The sequence below is a fragment of the Crotalus tigris genome, unplaced genomic scaffold (assembly GCF_016545835.1).
Source record: "Crotalus tigris isolate CLP2741 ecotype Arizona unplaced genomic scaffold, ASM1654583v1 scf7180000023830.6690815, whole genome shotgun sequence".
In the NCBI taxonomy this organism is placed as follows: domain Eukaryota; kingdom Metazoa; phylum Chordata; class Lepidosauria; order Squamata; family Viperidae; genus Crotalus; species Crotalus tigris.
This window is the reverse complement of record NW_024100214.1, coordinates 3,840,392-3,856,750: the sequence shown is the minus strand read 5'-3', so window position 1 is coordinate 3,856,750 and position 16,359 is coordinate 3,840,392. Positions and strand designations below refer to the sequence as shown.

Genomic DNA, 16,359 nt, shown 5'->3' with positions numbered 1-16,359 from the left:
TCCGACTGCCCTGATTGGAAAGATTTGGACTGTATCAGTATGTCGTCCAGGTAGCACTGTACCCGTACGGGTATCATCCTTAGATGAGCCGCCAGCACGGCCAAGATTTTTGTGAAGACCCTCGGGGCCGAGGATAGGCCGAAGGGAAGAGCCCGGTACTGGTAGTGTTTGTGTGCGTAACAGAACCGCAGGAACCTGCGGTGTTCCTGGATGATCGGAATGTGTAAGTAAGCCTCTGTCAGGTCGATGGAGGAAAGGAAATCCCCCTTCCTGATACTTGCCAAGATGGACTTTAGGGTCTGCATCTTGAACCTCCTGTAAATGAGGAAGAAATTTAGACCCTTTAGGTCCAGTATCGCCCTCCAACCGCCTGAGGCTTTGGGAACTACAAACAGGATGGAGTAGAACCCTTCCCCGATCTGTTCCTGAGGAACCCTTTCTATGGCTCTGATCTCTAATAAATGAGCGATGGCTGTTGTGATTAGTTGTGTTTTTGATGTATTGTTTGAAACCGGGCACTGTATAAAACGATCTGGGGGAGAAGATCGAAACTCTAGGGAGAGACCCTGTCTTATGGTCTCTCTGACCCAGGCGTCTGTGGTTGTGTTTTCCCAAACGTCGTAAAACAGTGCCAGTCGACCCCCAATGGGGTAGTCCTCCTTGGCGTCACTTGGACCGCCTGTAAGGATGACTGCCTGATCCCCTGAAGGGACGCTTGGTCTGGAACTGACCCCTGGCTGCACTACTCTGGCGGTCCTGTTGCCGATCCTGTCTGAAAGAATAGGATCGCGAGCCTCTGGGCCAATCCCAGGACTGCCCTGCCCGAAAGGGCTGTCTCCAATCCCAGGAACCGCTGGGACGGAATGATGGCCTACGGAAGTCCTGTTGGGGCCGTCTATCTGGTTTTTTAGAGGGATGGGCCAGCGCCTTGCGCTTGTCCTTGCCCTCAATGATATGAGGCTCTAGGACCGGACCAAAAAGGTGGGTGCCACTGTACCTAGATGTTGCTAAGCGCCACTTTGCCTTTAAATCCGTGCGCCATTGCTTCAACCAGAGCAGCCTACGTGATGCCACTGAGGCTGCAATGGATCTGGCTGAACATCTAGCCGAGTGTAAGGATGCATCCGCAATGTATTCGGATGCTGCCACTATTTTCCCTATTGTTTGGTGCGCTCTGACCTGATCCGGCGGAATGAGCGTCTGGAGTTCCTGCAACCACATAATTGCCGAGCGTGCAAAGAAGGAGGATGAGGTTGCCGCCCTTATGGCCCAAGCCGAAGATTGGTGAGCTCTACGAAAAGAGAACTCGAACTTTTTGTCCTCTGCCTTCAAGAATTCAGCCATGTCCCCCGGGACGGCGGTATTGGAGAACAGAGAGGTCAGCGGAGCGTCTACAGATGGGACTTCTAGAAGAGAAGCGAAAGAAGAAGAGACATTGTAAAGTTTCTTGTCTAAACTGCTCTGTGAAGGAGTGGTAGCAAGGGATGCCCACTGCTTTTCCACCGTAGACCTGAAGACTAGTGGGCATGGAATCTGCGGTTCCTCCTTGACCTTTTCCGCAAACAGAGGGTTGGCTTCCCGGTTGGATGAGGAAGAAGGAGTCTCCTCCTGGGCTGAGGTAAGTTTTACCGTGTCAATAGCCCTTACGAGGAGTGACCGAAAAATGGCCGGATCGAAAAGCCCGGAAGAGGTCACCTGTTCAGGAGCTGGATCCTCCTCCTCAGACAAGGGAGTGTCTGCAACTCCCAGTTCCACTGATCCCTCCTCCCCTAATTGTGAGGATGTCTCCGAAACAGCAGAGCTAGGTCTAGTATCACGCTCCACCAGAGGTGGGGGAATAGATGCGGGAGGAGTAGGATGGGACTGCACCTGGCTACTCTCAGTTGATGACATAAACTGCCTGAATGCTTGGTGCATGAAGGCCTGGAATTGAGCCTGGGACCACATTTCCCCTTGGTCCCTGGAACTGACCCCAACCTCCGTTGAGGCACACCTGGTCTCAGGTGGTTGGTGTGCTGATGAAGGAGAGGAGCGAGGAGGACCTACCTGCTCGGTTTCCCCCCGAGGAGACCAAGGTCTTGGGGCATCCTGAGATGATTCAAATTGAGGTTCTGTCAAAGGAGTATCCAGTGGGGCGGGGGAAACCGTTTCAGTCCCACTGGATCTGAGCCTTTGTGCCTTGGAGAATTCTCTCTCCAATGCTAAGTGTCTCCTTGTGGCCTCTCGCCCGGCTGATTTGGAAGTATCTTTGGAAGACAGATGTTTGGTTTTAGCTTTTTTCTTCCCCCCCCCCATGTCCAATTCTTCAGATCTGCGCTTTGCTTGAGCGGGGGGGACACTAGATTGAGAAGCCTGGGGCGAGGAGCTGTCTGCCATTGCTGTCTAGGTATTCCTGGACAGTAGTACCTAGAAATGGGGGGAGGAACCCAACACGCAGATCACAGTCAGAGATGGAAAACCGATCCTCGCTCTGAACAGAAGGCAATGGCAAGAACAGCCAGACAGTGTTCTAATGCTGTCTGTACAGGCCTTGTGACAAAAGGTCACGGGCTAAACTGAGAAACAGGTGGACAATAAAGGAATCTCTTCGCTCTTCTCTTCTAGGCCTTAGGACCAGTTAATAACACCTTGGTCTGCTCAAATGCAGCCAAGGCCCACACCTGAAGTAGCTCCCTCAAGTTTGACCACAACTCCTGTGGATACAAAAATATCTTCCCCCCTGAACAGGTCTGCTCACAGACCAAGTGACACAGGCAACAACTATGCGTCTGCAATAATGCAGGAATAACTGCCAATGATTATGCAAAAATTTCAATTAGGCCTCCAAAATGGCGTCCGCCACGTGGGACCTCTAGAAGCAGCCGCGCTAGACCATGTGGTCAAAATGGCGGCCGCCAGGCCTCAAGGCCTGGAGAAGCAAAACCCTGTCGTATTTTAAACAGGAGAATCAATTACACAGCAGGGGAATACAAGGCTGATTTGGGATTCCTCCCCCAGTCCCCAAGCACTTGCGATTAGTAGCGCAGCCCCTGCTGCGATCCAGATAAAGCTGCAGTCAGGAATTCTCCCTCAAGGCCTCGAGGCAAGTAAATCACTCAGGAGGTCTCCGAGTTGAAAAGCCGACCTCCGCTACCCAGCTGAATTGGCGGAATCGCAAAGAGGCTACAGATCGTCGGAACGGGAGCTCCCTAACGAACGAAGCCTGCAGCCTCCTTTTCAAAGCCCAAAGGGCTGCAGGGGAGGGAGGACAGAGTCCCTATCCCCCCCAACGCAATCCTCTTAATTTGGAAGTGAAGCCGAATTAATCTAATTGTTAATCAATTTGAATTTAAAGTATCCAATTTTAATTTGAATAGCCTAAAAGAAAAAAGGAAAGAATCAAACTTAGCTAGGAGCCTTCTGAAAAGCGTCTTGCTGAGCACGAGACTAAGACAAAAACTGGGAAGCCACACCCAGAAGGAGGCGTGGCAGAGTTTTTTTGTCTTAGTCTGAGCAGGTGGGATTAAATTACCCAATCAGTGGAGTCTACATCCATCCTGATGGAGAATATATTATTTACTCTTTCATAATCTGAGCAATTCCCCTCTGTATTTAAAACCATACAATCAAATACATATTAAAACTTATTGTGTTATGCATTTCTTGCCTCAAAGCCTGTTTAATTAAATGGAATTTGTTACCAGATTAAAGCCTTATTTTATATATAAGTGCATTTAGATTTAATCTTACCAGGATTTAAATTCTGTAATGTGACACTTAGACCTATGCTCTTAATCCATCAGACACAAGTTGAATCTGGTTTTAGTGTCTTATAAATTTATTTGGTTTCATTAATGTTTGTACCTGTTTTGAAGGCTTTTTGGAATTCTTCATTTTTCTGTATTTAGATAGGGCTTTATTTAATTAGCTGATTAGGAGAAATGGATGGGAAAAGGCTAATGTGTTACAATTGTTTCTCTTCACTTTATAAAATAATATTTTTTTATTCTTCAATTTTCACCTATTTTCTTATCTGTAAGTGGCAACCTGTTTATAGGGGAAGGTACTTGAAGTAGTAGTTCACTGCTGCATACAGAACTGTAGGTATGCAAACAGAACATTTATCACTCCTAATTAGATGATTGAGCATTTATTTTTTAATGTCATATTTAAAAACTACCTATCAAACATTGGTTATGGGTAGTGAAATAGCTCTTTGGAAAACTGGAATTATTATTTGGAGATTATTGAGAATTCTGGAATGTTTTATATGGTTATAAACTAGTGGAGCTATATCACAGTTGAATATATAGTGAATGTAAGGGAAATATCCTCTTAGCTTCTAGAATGTTTGTTTATTTAATTTATAGATTATATTTGTATAGTTGTCCATCTCATAGAATGTGACTGTGGACAGCGTACAGTAAAGCCATAAAATAATACTAAAACAATGCCATTAAATATTATGAACAGTGGAGCAATCTTAGGCGATCACAGTAACCCTTGAAGTTACAGTTTATACATTACTTTTATTACCTTTACCTGATGTATTTTGGCAAGTTATTTATATTTTACAAACTAGATCAGAAATACAAGTGGAAAAAAACCCTTTATGTTCCAGTCTAAGAACTGTCCTTTTCCATAATAATAGCTTTTATTGTATACTTAGGGAACCACAACTATTATTAGATATTAGGGTTGGGCAAATCCTTTGAAATATTGAATCTCCCTTCGTATCAGTAAAGCAATCTGTCATTTTCCAGGTTTGTGTGTGGTTGTTTCATAAGCTGCTGTTAGCTGGCTCTGCGGGTGTGTGCATACATAGCCACTACACGAACAAGTATGCAAATAGAGTTGAGAACAATTTATGAAGTGGCTGCAGGAGTCTGGAAAAATACATATATGCTTTAATGAGACACATCACCGTTTTTGAAAGACTTGCACAGCCCTGTTGGATACCACCTCTAAAGCATGCTTTAGATTAGGTTTTATCTTGTTATTCTTACAACTGCAGTATTATGAATTCCCTTCAGAGTCGGGAAATTGAGACATCAATTTGCCTAATACTATTTGGTCTGTTCAGCAATATTTTAAGCAGCTCTGAATCTAGTCGTTCTTCTGCTATACCCTCCCATAAAGAATACATTTATTTTGAATAAAAAAAGTGTTTCTGGAAATTGGTATTAATTTGGTTGCTTTTCTACTTCTTTTGCAGGGCATTGGGTCCACAATGGCCACAGCTTTGCCCAGAACCCTTGGTGAATTGCAGCTTTATCGCATCCTGCAGAAAGCCAATCTCTTGTTCTACTTTGATGCCTTCATTCAGCAGGGAGGAGATGACGTTCAGCAGTTGTGTGAGGCAGGTGAAGAAGAGTTTCTTGAGATCATGGCCTTGGTTGGCATGGCTAGCAAACCTCTTCATGTCCGAAGGCTTCAGAAAGCATTGAGAGACTGGGTCACAAATCCAAGCCTTTTTAACCAGCCTCTCACCTCATTACCAGTCAGTAGCATTCCAATATATAAGCTACCTGAAGGATCGCCAACTTGGTTGGGAATATCCTGCAATAGTTACGAACGGAATAGTAGTACCCGGGAGCCTCATGTGAAGATTCCAAAATGTGCCGCCACAACGTGTGTTCAGAGTGTGAGTCCTGGCAAATCTGATGGAGTGGGGAATTTAGTACCGCAAAACGGTAGCGAACAAAGACTGTGGCAAGGGCATCATGGAACGGAAAGTGAGCATAGCCTTTCCCCTGCTGATATTGGTTCTCCACCCTCACCAAAGGATAGCACAGAAACTTTGGATGCAGCTGCAGCTCTGTCAGTCACCGAGTGTGTGGAACGCATGGTTTCCACTCTCCCCAAAAGTGACTTGAATGAAGTGAAAGAAATGCTGAAAATCAATAAAAAACTGGCCAAGATGGTTGGTCATATCTTTGAAATGAATGATGAGGACCCTCACAAAGAAGATGAGATTAGAAAGTACAGTGCAATATATGGCAGGTTTGACTCGAAGAGAAAAGATGGGAAACATCTCACCCTTCATGAGGTAAATTGGGGACTGATATTGTCTGCTAGCTCTTTTTCAAACATCTGAGGCTTTTTTCCACACACCCCAATCAAATTTGCTGGGGGAACATTGATACTAATCAGAATTTTATAGGCAGGAAGCACTTTCAGTACAATAAATTATTTTTATAGTTATATTATAAAAATATTTTCAACTAAATGTAATGCATTAGGTGCTTTTGTTGAGGATACATTGGAATTGGAACTTGGAATTGACAAACTGACATCTTTTTAAATCCATGTTTTCTTTGCTCCTTTTGGAAACTTCTACAGTAAATTCACATTTAGATTATTTTAAGCATCTTCCTTTAAAGAGAACTTAATATAAGAAGCTTGATTAGTAATTATCTGTTTTTAAGTGTGCTCTGAAGTTGGGTTTTTCATGCATTTAGATCAGTAAAAATGTTGGTAAATGATGAAAAGATCTTCAAGAGTTTTGATTTCTTTCCAAACAGAGAACTGTTCTATTCCCAACGAGATGGTCAACAGTTCAGGAACATACTGTATATATATTTTTAAATTTCATTTCATTTCAGCTGCAACTCTTTGAAACCATATGTCTCTACGTCTACAGCATTTAAACCCAAGTTCATTATACTTTGAAGTACCCGTTTGTATTGGATGTTGCTAAACAGCAGTAAAACAATTGAGTGAATGTATCTGTCCAATTGTATGATAATCTTAACAATTAATGCATTTTATTTCCATTTGAGGATAAGAACTAAATATTATATTTTGAAAAAGCAAGAAAACAAATAATTGTAATTGTATCCAATAGAGTTAAATATGTCTAGATCTAATGACATTGGTGATTTTGAATATGTTCAAAATATTGTTGGGTTATAAACAAAATTATAAACTATTTTACATAAAAATGTTTCTCTTTCAGTCTCGGTCATTATCTTTGCGGGCACTATGTTGTGTATGTTAAACCCTTGAGGTTTTGATAATTTGCCTGTGTCTGTGTAGCATAATTAACTTTCAAAAGCTGATTTTTACTATTTTTTTTCATAGATTACAGTATACAGTTGTAGTTACTTTAATTATTTTTCATTAGCAGTACATTTATTAATTGGCAAAAGTAGTTTATTCTGAGTTGTAATAAGTTTACTAGTTAATGATACAATTCCCTACGCATTTTCCTGGGAGCTCCATTCACTAAAATCAGTGGAGCTGAACTTCTAACTAGACATATATAGCATTGCACAGTTTTTCCTCAACTTTGGATAAGTGATAGACCAGCATACCAGACCTTTTGATGATTCCCTGCCCAATTCTAATTAAATTTATTATAATAGTTCTTCCTTTTGTAAAAAAAATGGATATGGATAAGTTGATATGGATGCTGGACATTGATGCATATATAATGCATATATAAGGTTTTTGAATGTTGAAAATTTCATTGCTTAGATTTATAACAAATGATCAGTGTTAGGGAAAGGTTATCAACAGACTTTTCTTGGATTTGTTTTGTCCAAGAGATGGTTCCTGCAGTTATGTCATCACTAGTGAACAGTTATTTCAATCTGATGGGCTAAACCAGGGGTAGGCAACCTCGGCTCTTTTATGACTCCTGGATTTCAATTCTGGGAGTTGAAGTCCATTAGTCATTAAAGAGCCGAGGTTGCCTACCCCTGGGCTAAATCATTCTGTTTTTTTTATGGTGATCCTCATAGCAAATATAGCTTATGGCAATGAAATAACAATTCAGAGCCAACAAACATTTGTTTTTCTGGTGTATATTTTTTTATGGATCAGGAAACTTGAAAAATATGCCCTATTTACTTGTTAGACATTCTTCTATCACTTCACTTCTGAACAACAAACCTATCAGAACTTAAGATGATTTATAATACTGCTTAGGTATGGAAAACATAGTCTTGTGATCCTTCCTTATTTACCATAGGAAGGATAAATAAAAGTAGCTATGGAAGTAATACACAGAATGCTTGGGGTCTTAGGGTCTTCCCTCCCATTTGAACACCATTTAAGGTTGATTTGGAAGGATCTACAACATGGATTTCTCCTCTGTATGGGGTACAATATTTCCTTACTCCCAGTATTAATGGACTTTCTCTAGTAATTTTGTTGAATTTTATTGCAAATTTGTAGGGTAGGTAGTTTTTCTGAAGCTATCTATAATCCAGTAATTTAATATGAATTTGTATAGAGAATGGGGACTTTGTCTTGCAGTTTCTCCAAGTGGCTTTTAACAAGCTTTCCTCTTTCATTTCCTACAATTTCCAACCATTATTTGATTTGTCCCACTAGTGATGGCTTCTCTGTAGATTATTGAAAAGAGCCCCACCTTTCTGCATTTTAGGATCATTGTATGCTTGAAATAGAACCCATGTCTTCAAAGGTCTGTAGTTTATCAGGTATGGTAGCTCAAGTCTTCTTGCCTAACCTTTGACTTTAGGAACAAAGAAACATGGATGGAATATCTGGTGATTTCCAGTACCATGCCATGCAAAATCCTGTTATTGTGGAAATCACAATATTGATTTTATGATGTGTGCATATGTAACCAAATCTATTTAAGCAGATTCCAGGCTGCATGCTGTACAGTTTTTACAATTACAGATTGCCTCTCTTTTTAAACGTACGATTATCCAATATTGGGGAAAACTAGATTGATATGAACATGTAGATACAGTATTTTTGAGCTGATAGCCTAAATTTCTGTCCATTTGACTGTTGGGAAAATATGTCTCGTTCTAAATGTAGGACATGTGGGAAAAAAAGGAGTTCCAAAGAGTTGACTGCCACAAATTCTGTCAATTAACATAAAAATTCTTCACTAAAGAATGTGACATACGAGCCCACACAATGTTTCTGTATTTTATATTAATGTAACATTATGTTTAATAATAAAAATATTACATTAAATATTATTTGGGGGGAAATGGAGATTTTTTTTTTATACTTGAATGAATACATTTTAATCCATCCTCTTACTAAAATAGATAGATAGTAAACGGGAAGTGTTATTTTAAAATACTTCTTTCTCATTTGCAAGAGAATTAAGTGTGCTAAGTCACAGTAATTATTTCCATCTTCATCAGGACCACAGCATCTGTTTTAACATGGGAGGATGGAATGACAGTTAGAATAATGGTGCTAATTTGGCCAATTGTTGACAGCTTTTGAATTTTAGAGGGAATTGGCTGACTCAGACTGCATTTCAGTGATTGCTGGCTTCAGGCTTCAGTTTAAAATTTCAGCTGATTGGAAATTTAATTGATCATGAAATAAACATTCTGTTTCTTGTACTGATAAAAAATTGTGGAACTCATTCTTAAATGATTTAAACACAAACATCTCTTACTTTAGGTGTTTATTTCATTTATTTATAAAGTTTATGTGGCTGCCCATCTCACAAGAAGTGACTCTAGGCAGCGTACAGCAAAAAAGTATGAAATGGTAAACATGTCCAACATGTTCATCTTAAAAAAAAACTGAAGTAAAAAGCACACACAAGAGATTTGATCAGTAAAGGAGCCACCTCAAGATCTTACTGGTCCCCTGAGACCTGCAGGCCGGAAGGCAGCAGGTCTTATTTATGAAAAAATAAGGGAACGAGCTGACCTCACTTGGGGATGTGGGGTGGGGGGAGAATGTGCCATCAGGCGGGTGCAGGGCAAAGAAACCTCCTTTCCTGGGACATGCCAATTGTAGTCCCCTGAGAGGAGATCTGCAGCATGCCTCCCTTGCTAAATCTGATGAGCTAAGCCCCTGTAATCAGGGAGAGACAGATAGCCTCCGATAGCCCATTCCCATGCCATGAAAGCCTTTAAAGGTCAAACCAGCACCTTGAACTGGATCTGGAAGCACACTGGCAACTAATGCAGCTTGCAGACAAGATGCATAATGTTCTGTTCTAGAAGCACACACAACTACCCCTTTGCATTTTGCGTCAACTGAAACTTTTGGATACCTTTCAAGGGCATCACAGTGGTCCAGTCAGGAGGTGACTAGAACATAAGTAACTCTAAGCTGAGCCTCCTGATCTAGGAATGGGTATAACTGATGCACAACTTGAATCTGCGCAAAGGCCCTTCTAGTTGCATTTGCCAATTGCTCTTCAAGTAGAAGTTGTGAGTCCAGGAGGGCCAAGATTATGCACTGGGCCAGTCTGGGGTTGTATAACCCCATCTAACACAAAAAATGACTAGTCCTAGAATCGTCAGGCCCCCCAAACCCAAACCCATTCAGTTTTGCCAGGGTTCAACTGAAAGCTATTGTTCTCTGTACAGACAGTCACAGATGTTCCATGTATTGATTAGGTTCACATATCATGCTAAATCAAGGTATTTTGAATTATGTAGTACTGAATAAATTATATCTGAAATTCGTGAAGTACAGGGGATTCTTTATGTGAGTCTATTTAGAACCAAGCAGAGGATACTTTCTGTTTATTAATTCATATGTAACTCGGTGTTGAACTGTGGACTCCTTGGTACTCTCTGAGCTTGGTTGTTTACTTGCAGACGTTTCATTAACAGGCTAGGTAACATCTTCAATGCTAGTGTTGGGGGGTAATTTACTTTTTGGTAGCCCTTTGATTTGGGTAGAATAGTAGAATAGAATAGAGCTGGAAGGGACCTTGGAGGTCTTCTAGTCCAGTCCCTTGCTCAAGCAGGAGAACCTATACAGTGATGGCGAACCTTTTAGAAACCGAGTGCCCAAAAACTGGCCCCACCCCTGCTCCACCCACTCTGCCCCCCATCCCCTGCCCTGCCTGCCCACAGGACCACTCACCATTTCCAGGGCCCGCCCAGGCAGCCCAACAGCGCTATGGCCGTCACACCCTCTGCCCGCATCCTGCAGCATCAACTGCATGATGGGGTGTGAGGGCAGAATCTTGTCTATGCTGCCTGGCTGCCATGTCCTTGGCTGCGCTCCTCCGTGTGGGCCACGTTGGAGGGCAACTCTGCTTCAGGGGGGCTGCTGGAGAGGAGGGGGTCATGGGGGAGGCAAGGCTGGGGCAACGGCACATGTGCCCACAGAGAGGGCTCCGAGTGCCGCCTCTGGCACCCATGCCATAGGTTCGCCACCACTGACCTATACCGTCTCAGACAGGTGAATGTCTAATCTCTTCTTAAAAATCTCCAGTGATGGAGCGCCCATGATTTCTGGAGGCAAGCTGTTCCACTGGTTGATTGTCCTCACTGTCAGGAAGTTTCTCCTTAATTCCAGGTTGCTTCTCTCTTTGATCAGTTTCAAACCATTGTTTCTCGTCCTTCCCTCTGGTGCTTTGTGAACAATCTGGCCTCCTCTGCCTTGTGGCAGCCCTTCTTATACTGGCACACTGCTATCATGTCTCCCCTATTTTTTCTTTTCCTTAGACTAGCCTTATTTTCTGCCTTATCATTTGTCTGGTGTTAATCCTTGCTTATCAGATTGTTGGTTGCTAGCAGGGCAAGCTACAGTATATAAACAGAGCAAATCCAATGCTCAGTATATTGACAATGTTACCTAGTTGAATAATGAAATAATCATGCTCACATAGCACTAAGGAGAAAGGTACTTCCTGATTGGGGAATTATTTTCTGCTTGCTCCAATTCTTCTAAATGTATCCACAAGAATTTTCAGTAAGCGAACCATTTCTTTGTTATCCAGCTATGAGGCAAAAGTTTTTCTTCATAGGATTAGTAAAATTAATTTAGCTCGTTCACATTTAATTTAGGGAAGAAAAACCCTTCCCCAAATTATAATATAGTTTGTTATTATATGATCTGATTTGTTACAAAATTAAATTACTTGTGCATTGAAGGTCTTAAGTTGGTAGTCTTACTGTCATTTCCATTCCTGGTTAGATGCATCAGTTAACCTTAAGGATTTAACCTTTCTAAAACTTTTTTTTTTAAATGGAGTAACAGGAGTGTAACCACCCTTGTTATTTTAGTGAGGCTTAATATAAAGCCATTTTAGCTATCTAATTCATTTTATTTGCTCTTTCTTAATAGATTGTCAAATCTGCAGTTGGAATAATTCTTTTGTTTGTGCTTATTTTATACATTTTGGCAGCATTGAAATTCCGTAATTACAGGTAGTCCTTGAGGTACAAACCTAATGGAGCCTACCCATTAGGATCGTAAGTCAAAAAATTCATCAAATGAATCAGACTCAATTTTATAATTTTTAAAATCAAATTCATTAATTGAATCAAATGGATTGTTAAATGAACAAAGATCTGACTTACTATTTCCTCCAATTTGTTAATTGATTGCTGCCCTGTTAACTGAACTTAGAGGTTGCCCATCAGCTGTTTCCAGTGCAGCCAGTTCAGGAACTAAATTGCCTCCAAGCAAGGCTTGCAGCCATTGCAGTTGCTTTTTTTTTTAAAAAAAAAACAACTGCTGCTAGTCAGCTCAAATGTTTTCAGCGGCCCAGAGGGGTGGGTGGGGTGATTGCTTTAAAAAAAACCACTTGCCACTAATTAGCTTAAGAGTCTCCAACTAGGCACCCAGAGGGAGATGGGGGAAGGATTTGCAAAACTCTCGGCTTGCAATAGTAACAGAGATGGAAGGGACCTTGAGGTCATCTAGTCTAACTCATTGCTCTCACAAGAGAATATTTCTGATAAATGCCTATCCGGTCTCTTCTTTAAAGCTTCCAGTGATGGGGCACCCAAAACTTCTGGAGGCAATTTAAATTTAAAACCTACAAACTACAGTAATATACACTATTCTCCAGTACAGGAGATGGAGAATCCACCAGTGGGTTTTCTCTGTCTGCCTGCTCTTGAGACCAAGTAGCCAAACTTGACATGCCCCCTCTTGCTAGGAGACCCAGTCTTGACTTGGTCTTAAGCTCTTGAAGACGTGTCAGGGTTGGCTCTCTCAGCAAATTAGTAGGTAGAGACCCATTTGTGAATTCTCCCTTATTTAATAATATCCCTCCGCAATCTTGATAAATTACTACAGCCTGGGAATCCTTCCCTACTGTCCCCCTGCAGTGCTGGGCTCAGCACTGCCTCAAATTGGAGGATTTGAACTGTGAGGGGTGGGGGGGGAGGCAACTGCAACTTACTTGTTCTGTTTTCCCCAGGGCTCTGGGGGAAAATATTTCTTGAGTCGCTCACAGAGCTGCCTTAAAACTGGTCAGTCACCTCCCCTCTTCGGACCCGTGGAGCAGCGTTCAGCGATCCCACGTTGGGTTTCACATTTTCACTCCCCAGGCCTCCGGAGTTGTTTTGGAAGCCATGGGTGCCATTTTGGTTGCCTTTTAAGGCAACGAAGTTTTAAAAAACTCTGGTTTCAGGGCTCCGGTTCTCCTGCCGATCAGAGGCTAATTTCGGACTACCCCCCCCCCCCCGGCACAGCATCTAGCGCTGCTGCCACGGCCACCTCAGCGTCGGGGAACCTTGCCTTTGTGGGTTGCAGCCCTTTTTTGACGGCAAAACGAGTAGCGGCCGCCATTTTGTTGCTCCAAAGGCAATGAAGAGTTAAATGGTCCATGCCCTGGTCACTTCATCCTTGCTCCTGTGTCTCAATCACCCTTTTCCTTTAGGACTCAGGCCTCTGCTTAGGCCTCGCAGCCCTAGAGATACTAATTGCCACTCCAACTCCGACAGCCGCCATTTTGAATGCCACGTGGTCGCTTCTTTAGGCCTCATCAAGCCTGGGCCCTGTAGTTACATAGGCCTAGGCTGTAAATACAGACCACGCCCAATTGCTCAACCACATTTGACCCTCATCCTTTCCTTGCCAGGCCTTTCCTCAGGCCCTCTGCGCCCTTCATTGAGCTGTCTGGTGCACCTTGACTGGCCACCTAAGGCCTCCGGGCGGAGCCCATAGTGGGTCCCCAACCGTGCCTTCGGCATCAGCCTCAATTGCCGTGACCAAAGCCCAGATAGATTTGATTTTCTGGTCAGGGGAGCAGTCCTCGTTACTTACTCCAGTTTCACTTCTGCCAACCGCTTCCCTGCCAAAGCTCCACCTCAGTTTTCCTGAGACAGCTCGACCCAGGATGGAGGACTCTATGGTGCCTCAACCCATGAGCACTGCCTCCCTGTCCTCCAGTTACAGCCGGCACAAAAACTCCAAACAGGAGGCAGCAGGCAAGCTCAAAACCAAGACTAAGAAGCAAGAAGCCTTCCAAGTTGGCGGAGAAGCAAGCCAGCCGTAGGCAGCAGGCTCTGGAGAAGGAGTTCTCCAGAGTGCAGAGACAGGCAGGATTGGAGACGGATCAATTGGCGGCCCCCGAATTTGACCTTCCTTTAGGTCCTTCAACCTCGGCTCAGGGCGTGTGGTCCCTGACAGAAACCCCCGCCACACATTGTCCCCCTTCTGTACTAGTTCAGCACATAGCAACCAGTCTACCAACCCTCCTCTCGGGTTCAGCTCCTGAGGCCACCTTCACGCCAACGGCCGCCGGGCTCAGGGGACCAGACCTCAAAGACATTTTCTCCGACAGCCGCCTTGAGGCCCTGCTATCCAAGGTTGTGGACCGCGCACTAGCAGAACGGTCCTTCTACCCACCTGGGCAGGAGGCTTCCACATCAGCTATGCCACCTTGTGTCCCTCCTATGGGGATCTCTATATTTCAGGAACCCACATCTCCTGCACACTCCTCAATTAGCAGATACTCATCTCCGCAGGGTGAGGATCAGCTGGACTTCAATCTGTCAGAGGAAGAACTTCCCTCTGAACCCTCCCCATCGGGAGGTCTATTCAATCCAGCCCTGTTTCTCCCCTTGGTTTGCAAGGCCACCTCAACGGCAAACTTAGGGTCCGATCAGTTCCCTCAGCCACAGGCCACATCAGATTCAGCCCAAATCCAATATTCTTTGAAACGATGGCAGCACAGCACCACGTTCTATATTTCTTAAAGGGATCAAAAAGCAATGGGTCTCCCCTTCCTCATTTCCTTCTGTAGGCGGGACAGATAAAAAGATTTTTAGTACCTCTACAGACCTAACTGAGGCCCTGGAGGTCCCCAAGGTAGATGAGGCCTGGACCCCTCTGGTGTCCCAGACTGCGGTCGCTGGGGTCATGTCTGAGGCGCTTAAAGCGGACAACAGGAAATGGGACCAAACTTTTCGAAAGACCCATCAATCAGCAGCATGGGCAATTAATACGGCCACCTGCGCGCCCTTTGTCAGAACCATCCTCTTATGGCTTCATCAGCTTCAGGCCAGAGTCCCTTCTGAGGACATTCGGACCCACCAGGACCTAAGCAAAATGGTGGCAGCAACTGAGTATGCTGCGGACGCGATGTTTCAGTCGGCTAACTTTGCTTCCAGGTCTTTAGCCTCCAACATTACAGCCAGAAGGATGCTATGGCTGAAACATTGGCAGGCCGATGCCAAGGCCAAATGACGTCTTGCAACTGTCCCCTATCTGGGCAACAATCTCTTTGGAGAGGCCCTGACTCTGTACCTTGTGGAAAACAAGGACAAGTGGAAGGTAATGGCTCATCTTAATAAATAGTCCGACAAACATGCCACTCCCTATTTCTGCAGGCAGTCCTTTCAGCCGGCAGCAGGTTTGGCAGCCACCCAGCCCTCCCGTTTGTACAAACCCCGGCAGGACAGACCATATGACCATCCATATGACAGATCAGGCTTTCGACCCAGGCAGCAGAACCAATCCAAGAAGCCATTTCGAGGGGCAGGACGCCCCTAAAGAAGGTCCAAGTGACTCTCACACCGCACTTCCCATAGGGGGAAGACTTGCCCACTTCTTCCATCAGTGGGAACTCACATCCACGGACGCCTGGGTCTTACAAACAATCCAGTTTGACCTGTCCCTGGAGTTTCTGGCCAGTCCCCCCCGGGTCGCTTCATCACCTGTTCCACTTCTCAGGATCCAACCAAACAGGGACTTATGCAGGAGGCCATTCAACATCTAGAGATTCAGGCCATAGAACCGGTACCGCTGGACCACATAGGAAGAGGATTCTACTCCATCCTCTTTGTGGTCCCCAAGACCTCGGGGGGATGGAGAGCAATTCTAGACCTTAAGAGTCTGAACTATTACATCACATACGAAAAGTTCAAAATGCAATCACTCCAGTCCATCCTGGGAGGCATCAGACAGGGAGACTCCCTGGCGTCAATAGACCTCACGGAAGCGTATCTCCACATCCCCGTCCATCCAGATCACTGGCAGTTCCTCAGGTTCTGTTACAGGGGCCGTCACTTTCAGTACAAAGCCCTCCTGTTCGGCCTCTCCTCGGCACCCAGGGTGTTCACCAAGATCCTGGCTGTGCTAGCTGCCCATTTACGGAAGGTTCCGGTATGCGTCCAGTGTTACCTGGACGACATCTTGATCCAAGCGTCCTCCTTCCAGGCAGCCCAGTTG

General features: G+C 44.1%; 1 protein-coding gene across 3 annotated transcripts in view; it reads left to right on the top strand.

Moving 5' to 3' along the window:
- NAB1 (NGFI-A binding protein 1) overlaps positions 1–16,359 on the top strand; it is a 74,881-nt gene that overhangs the window by 9,852 nt on the left and 48,670 nt on the right. For all 3 annotated transcript variants that reach the window (XM_039321937.1, XM_039321938.1, XM_039321936.1), the window contains exon 2: positions 5,195–6,028. In XM_039321937.1, coding sequence (XP_039177871.1) covers positions 5,210–6,028 — 819 coding nt within the window. In that variant the 5' untranslated portion in view covers positions 5,195–5,209. The remainder of the gene's footprint in view (positions 1–5,194; positions 6,029–16,359) is intronic.